Here is a 7009-nt window from a genome sequence, read left to right on the forward strand (position 1 = left end):
ATTATGTCTGAGATAGGTCCAAGACAGCAAGGTGAACTGATTTTATAATTCATCCAGCTTTTCTAAGTACATAGTATACTGTGTACGCAGTATACTGCATACTTAGGAGAGTCAAATTGTAACAGTAAGCTTTGTTCTGTATATTGAGGAAAATAAGTTTTCGAGGAGAACTTCACACTGAGGTAAAACCACAAGAACAGCTCAACTAAACCAGGATACAAAAAAAGTTCGTCTCATTTGAGCAATTAAATACTTGAGTTCTAGGAGCTTATGACAGACCCATTTAAGAAAGGCATCTTAAAGCTTAATACTTACCAGGAAAACATGCACATTGCCAGAAATAAACATGTAATACAGTAATGTCAAGTAACGTTGTACTCAGAGAAGCCATCTAAGAAAAGAAGGCGGCTGAACATGTCACAGAGGATATGAAAGTTTATTGTATTAGAGGACACTAATACGACCAAATACAATATATGGTGTATATAGAAACACACCTAGAGAACTATCTGTCTTGACTATTTACAGCTAGATTTTGTCAGTTATTTGTGGAGTAATGCATCCTAAACAAACAAAAAAGGAAAAAGTCCCCTAATAAATCCAAGAAATCTGTGGTTTACAAATCAATAGCAAGTTAAAGCTTGAAATCCTTGGTGATGTTTCTTGACTCCCAAGCTCTTACCGCCAGATTTTCTATTGAACTTCAAGTTTTTAGGTAGATTTTCATGAAGTGGAACAATTCAAAGAAAATACCTATAGGAATCCCTGTCCAGATTTTCAAACTCCAGAGAAGGAATGCCTCCAAGATAATAAGACAGCCCAGGCTCTACAGTTAAGCAAAATGATGCATTACACTTTACAGTTGTGTTTGCAATATTGTCCTTCTTAAGAGTGAAATTTGAAATGAGGCATTCAAAATTCCAGAGTCAAAGCAAGATTCGCAATGAGCCGTTCACCCAGTAAAAAGGCACAGAATGGATGGGATCAGATACAGATTTTTTTAAAACAGCAACTATTTTTTTCCTACTCCAATTCCAAGCATTTGTCACTGCTGTCTGGCATAGAACTGAACCTATGGGTTGTGGCCTCTTCTGAACACCTCTACTTTGCAGTGAATCTTTCTACCCAGGAAGACATAACCTTAGTCCCTTACAACATACCATCATTAGTCATCAGGTAATTGCAAGGACTGGCAAATTCCACAATACCTTTTGTGTATCAGTGATGACAAATTGGATCTTTCTTCTCAGAACTTTGCATTTTGTGCACAACAGCTTATTAAATAGCATCGCTATTCAACTTGTAGAGCATTTAAAATCTTTCTTCTTGCATTTTATCAGTCTACCTAACAGAGAATGGATTGAGTTTACTGCAGAGGAGAGATCAGGGAAAGATTATGCTTCCCCTCCCTTCAGCTTTTTTGCAGTAAGTGACTTATCTAGCTTTCTGCTTGTTCTTTTCCTCCACCTATTTCAAGGCTTACTTTAAAAAGCACCTTGACCTGAAAATTTGTCAGTTAAATGGCTAAAGTTATGAAATTGAAGGGAAAACAACAAGAGCTGAGTTTTACATTTATTTAATGCTTACAAATAGCATTTTAAAAGAGATGAGAATCTTTGCTCTACTGTCAGTTTTCATGTACCTTATCCTTGCAATTAGAATTTAGCAGTCCTTGAGGGAATTCTCTAGACTGGAACAACTGATAACAGGATCTACAGATTTGTAACCTGAGTCCCATTCTTGAATTTATCTGCAAATTAGCACAAAAAATTATTTTGAAGAATGCTAGCTTTGCAGGCTTCTCGAACATTTCAAATTCATATGCGAGGCATCAGAAATAGTCATTAATAATTAGAAGAGAACAGTTAACATCATAGAAGAGGGGCACTTTTACTCTGTTAGGCAAAACCTCTTCAGTACAGCTGAACAGACTTCTAAAGGTAATGTTACTTGCTGAGACTGCAAAAAGTTACAGATCAGATGGATTGGTATTAGCTTTCTTTCATCTATAACTCATTGAACGTAAAGTAGGTTTTGGGGAGAAAATGGGAAATTTCCATTCACATAATTTTAGCAGCAGTACAGGGTCATGAAACAGAAAATTCTTATTTGATGACACCCAACTTTTAACCTCAAAACCTTATGTAGTTTTGATGTGCCTTTCTTCTTTTGCAGAGACGGAAACTCCAGTAGCCACACTTGTTCAGCCACCAATGCTTTTCAAGCCCTTTTAACCATGAACTGCTAGTTTAATTCTCTGAATGCAAGCTTTGAGGGGCTAATGTTATTGACCTTGATTTCCTTTCCCAAAGGATCATAAATGTGTAGAAATGATACCATAACAAACTGAATTTGCTGTCTCATACTGTCAGTACCCTGCTGAAGGGCACACACACACCACTATAAACCAGTGACCAGTCTGTAGTCCTCTGTGGAAAAGCATATTATGTGCAACACACGAATACATGCTTTCAGTGTGCTTTAACAGCCGCAAAAAACCCTGCAACAAAGTCTGCAGAATTGGAGTTGACTTGCTTCCACTCTAGTTTTCTTTCCTCATGCCATGTTATCCCCCCTTCCTTTTCAAAAACTGATTAAACTGAATAAATGAGAACAGTTTTTTGTAGACAGAAGCCATTCTTGCCACTGCAATGGAACTTTTATTTCAAATACATTCTTACAATAAAGCCACATTTTTTTATACCCAGGAGACAAAAGATTCACATATTCCATTTTAAAATATTGGTCTCAACTAAACTGCAGCCTTTCCCATTCATTTCCTAAACGTTAGGGATTTTTCAGGGCAATGGAAATAAAGATGTAAACCGAGTCATCTAGGTAATTAAATTACGGTCCAAGGAAATTTGTAGCACAAAATTTGATAGAAAAGTGTATCTGCTCGTTCTTCAGGCTTTTTGAAGTGTAGATGGCAGAAGTTTCTTTATAAACTCAGAAGTTTTTCATTGAGAGCAATCTGTGACTGTGTGAGATTTGCCAAGTAGGTTACCATCAGTAGGTCCTGAGAGGGGAAAAAAAAACAGTGGTCAGAAATATTAACTAAGATGGTAGTCTATTAGGGAGCTGAATTTCTAAGACCTGTAAAGCAGTTTACGATCAGCCACAAGAGATATTGTGAGTCTTGGAAGTCCTACCCTGAGGAACACTTCCTTCGCAGGAAGGTTTTGGCATTCCCAGACTATGAAACACTGCTTGTGAAATTTTAACTGTGAGTTCACCCATGTTAACCAGGTAAGTCAAAGGGTATAAGCAAAATTAAAAATTAGTTCTGGTCGTGCAGACTGTGGGTGAACAACACATTCAGAAACTTAGCTTTCGCTTTCTAAAAATCCATTACAGAAATAAGGTAGCACACCAAAACCTTGTTCATGTCTTAAGTGTTGCACAAGGAGATGGAACTTCAGCTCAGGCAATGGAAGCTGGCAAGTCACCAGTTATCCTTGAAATCCATACTGCTTTAAGCTTGGTAATTCATACTGCCCAATCACTCTAGAAGAATTGGTGCTGGCTTTCAGATTACTTGAGTAATTCCCAAGTACTTTAAAACTTATTCTCTCATTTGCAGTTGCTTGCTTATTATAGTAAGCTCATTTATCCACCCTAAGATCTTAAAACATCAAATTACTGCCAAGCAAGGGCTATATTTTCTATTAACATGTTTGTATGAAAAGACAGATTGTTTTGATCACAGACAAATTTGTGGCTGTCCGACACTTTCAAAATTGCTGGCAATTTGCTGGAAAAATTAGATGATGAACTTACATTGATATTGCTGTTCAACATTGTCTCAAAGTCCTCTGGTGAAATCTTTGGCACCTGGTTAATAAGATCCATCAGGAAACGCCCAACAGTGTTGTCAGCAGCCACTTTGCCAGACTAAGCGCAAGAAACATACACTTCAATGTGAGTAAAACTCAGTAAGTTTATGGCCCAGAAAGAGAATATATAAAAAGGAAAACAAGATGCACAAGCTTACATGAAACTTATTTGCTGGCTTATAAGAAGCTGGCCTTACCAATACATCCTCTGCATACTGCAGCACCATGGTCAGGGTGTCCTGAATCCTGGCTGACGCTGACCCCACCTGCTGTAAGTCACTGGACAAGCCAATCACTCGATTAGGGCTAAAACAAGTCTTCATTATAAGGTCCACTGAAGGCAAAAGCAGGATTAGTGAAACTGACTGCCATAGAAACCAGTTTAAATCCTTAACTTGTTGAAGATTTTTAGGATAGCTTCAGCAAGACAAGTCTAATTCCCAGTGAAATTCCCAGAATGGCAATTTTACCAGGGTAACAGTGTCACAACAATGGTTATAACCAAAATAGGAAGAAAACATTCACCTCCTATCCGCTCTGTATCATAATAAACATATTTCACTGTTAGAGGTGTGAACATCACGCCCATAGTTTTACCAGGGACTCCCATGGGGGCACTAGAAAAAAAAAAGAAACGGACATATTTAAGGGAGGAAGTAAAAATTTCCATCTCAATGATCCCTGTTAGCACTGAAGTGTGAACATAAGTAGGTTACTCATTCTCACCAAAATCAGCGATATTAAGACCATGGATAACTTCAAACAGGAAGTCAGTCCTGGCATACTACTAATTGCTCATTTTCATCCAAGAATATTCCTAGCTGGTCTGATGTTTGTCAGCATGAATGCATCAAGAGCTAAGTACCATCTTCTTAGCCACAGCTCCTTCCTGCTTATAGAGCAGGTATTCCTCTATCCTAAAACACTCCATGCTCTTTGAGAAATCACTTAAGAAAAAAACATAAATGTGACAAAAATTCAAGTACAAAGCACTCAACACCTTCATTATTTCTGTTATTCAAAGTATTTGAAGTTCATTTGTGCTTTCAGTAAAAGATGTCATGGAACATATTCCTTTTTGAAGATGCATAGTCAAGAAGCAGTAGACTTCTGCTACAAAGAAAGGCTGGAGTTTTATCCTTGAAGAGGAGAGCTCTTCAGCCACTACTGGGAAGAACAGTGAGGTAGAATAGTTTCATTGCTTAATATTTAATCTCCATTATTAATCGATAAAAATTAGAAGAGTTAAGGGGCAGGAAAACTTATCAAGATGCTGTTTGATTTGTTTTAGTTGCACTAATCCTCCAACTTATATAAATAAACTGCCAAGCAATAAATCCCAGTAACTACAGGTTAGCTATCAGACAGTGCGATGGAACTTAGTGACATTAATGCTAGCTATATAAATCCTGTAAAATGTCATGAAGATGTTCAGAACATTGTTAATTAAGTCACAATTCCCCAACCCAAAGAGGTACCAGCTTATGAAAGATTAGGTATTTCAACTTATATATAATGGTCAAGACATTCCAATGGGAAGTAAGCCATGATCCCTAGCTCACTGCTGTGTTTTAAAATATTGTCCACAGTGAGACACTGCAAGCCCACTGCATTTCTCATTAACCTGATGTGGTCTCTTTCAGTAATTCAGATAGCTCCTCCCCCCAGAAATGCAGCCTCCCAGAGTACCTGACATAGGCTTTAATGCTCATGCGTGAATTCTGGAGACTTGTGTCCACAGTGAGGTGGATTGGATTGTGCGCTTCCCGGCTGTAATACTCATGGATCAGGACAGAGTGTTCCGTGATGTCATGACCTGTTGCATACCTTCAAAACAGAACAGGTTGAAGAGCCATTCTTCCAACAGTCAAGTACCCAATGTTTGGTATTGTTGGTATTTAACAGGTTTGTATCCTAAAATACTGATTTCTAAACACTGAGCTGCACAAATGTACTAAATACAAGTGTTTCAGCTAGGGAATTTGTAGTTTTATGGCCAGCTGTCCTAGATTTGTAAGAAACGGGCTGAGCACGCCCATGCCCAAAACATGCACAGGGCCAGTGTTGTAGTACCAGCATAAAGTCTGTGCAGCTGACATCAGACACCCAAGATTCAGTTATCTGCCACTATGTTCTGGAGCAACTCTACTTCTGTATAAGTCAAAGCATCTCAAACAAATCTGAACCAACCATGCAGATCTTCCACAAATCAAACATCTCTCTGCAGGAGGTATAACTTGTTCATCTAGCTCCTTCAGCTGCTGTGCAATTAACTTCTCACATACACAGGAAAAATCCTGTCATTAGAACTTTGCTGTGCTATTAGAATGTTGTTGAGGAAGTCTGCTCCACAGGAACAGAACTGAGGTATTTTGTAGGACCATAGAAGCACAAAAATGTAATAAAACTATCCACACACTCATACAGACTCTATTCCTGTAACACCCTACTGATCTTGCTTCGCATCCCACACACAAGTACTTCACCTTTTCTCAGCTGAGAACATCTGCATGCTCAAGCTGGTATCACTGCTTCTTCCTGAGGCTTCGCTACTTGAAACTACTCTTTTGTGTCCTCCCTTCTTTTTAACCAGTTATCTTTCATGGTGCAGGTTGTATTACAGGTGACTAAGTTCTTCCAACAAAGCTGTGCAAGCATTCTCTAACTATCATACCTTTGCTGGATATAAACAAAACCAAACCCTCTAAGTCTTCAGTACCGTCTCTTCCTATTACGAACTACAGGAGCTTTAGAGCTGACTCTATAACAGGAGTTGCAAGATGTTACTGTCACAAGCATTAGTGCTTCTCAACCCGTGACAATTCTGTATTTGAAGTAGTTTAAAGGACCAACACAACTGCTTGCATGTTCTTGCGGAAGGAGAACTTACCAGCCCAAGATGATCTCGCTAGGAGACACCTTCTTGTGCAGCTCATACATGTTTTTGGCAAATTCCATATCGACTGCCACCTGAGAAACGGGACAGGGCCAAGTCAGCTAGTTACAGGGAGGCTTAACCCTCAGCAGGGGGCAACACGGGCACAAGCCCTAACGCCGCCATCAGAGGGAGCGCTGGGAAGCACAGGGCCCGCACCCCCTGGCAGTCGCCGTCCCGCCAAGGCCCACCGCCCGCTGCACGGCACAGCCCGGGCGGGCCCGGCCGGAGCCGGCGC

The 7009-nt window shown here is 39.5% G+C and overlaps 1 protein-coding gene across 1 annotated transcript; it reads right to left on the bottom strand.

The window, feature by feature from the left end:
* Positions 1 to 2617: 2617 nt before the first annotated feature.
* On the bottom strand, positions 2618 to 6952 carry EIF3F (eukaryotic translation initiation factor 3 subunit F). Its single transcript, XM_026851574.1, has 6 exons — positions 6727 to 6952; positions 5526 to 5663; positions 4362 to 4453; positions 4034 to 4170; positions 3781 to 3894; positions 2618 to 3019 (listed from the first exon to the last, which is right to left on the bottom strand). The coding sequence occupies exons 1-6, from the start codon at positions 6792 to 6794 to the stop codon at positions 2942 to 2944; spliced, it is 627 nt and encodes a 208-aa protein (XP_026707375.1). The 5' UTR covers positions 6795 to 6952; the 3' UTR covers positions 2618 to 2941.
* Positions 6953 to 7009: the final 57 nt, after the last annotated feature.

The sequence above is a fragment of the Athene cunicularia genome, assembly GCF_003259725.1.
Source record: "Athene cunicularia isolate RWA chromosome 6 unlocalized genomic scaffold, athCun1 chr6_part1, whole genome shotgun sequence".
Lineage (NCBI taxonomy): Eukaryota > Metazoa > Chordata > Aves > Strigiformes > Strigidae > Athene > Athene cunicularia.

Bases quoted from the DNA above. Each gene is read 5' to 3' on its own strand.
- EIF3F (XM_026851574.1), bottom strand. From the start codon at position 6,794: ATGGAATTTGCCAAAAACATGTATGAGCTGCACAAGAAGGTGTCTCCT. The intron at 4,454-5,525 runs GTACTCTGGGAG...TTTTTTTTCTAG, and splicing joins AGCATTAAAGCCTATGTCAG to TGCCCCCATGGGAGTCCCTG. The intron at 3,895-4,033 runs GTAAGGCCAGCT...TCTTGCGCTTAG, and splicing joins AGTATGCAGAGGATGTATTG to TCTGGCAAAGTGGCTGCTGA.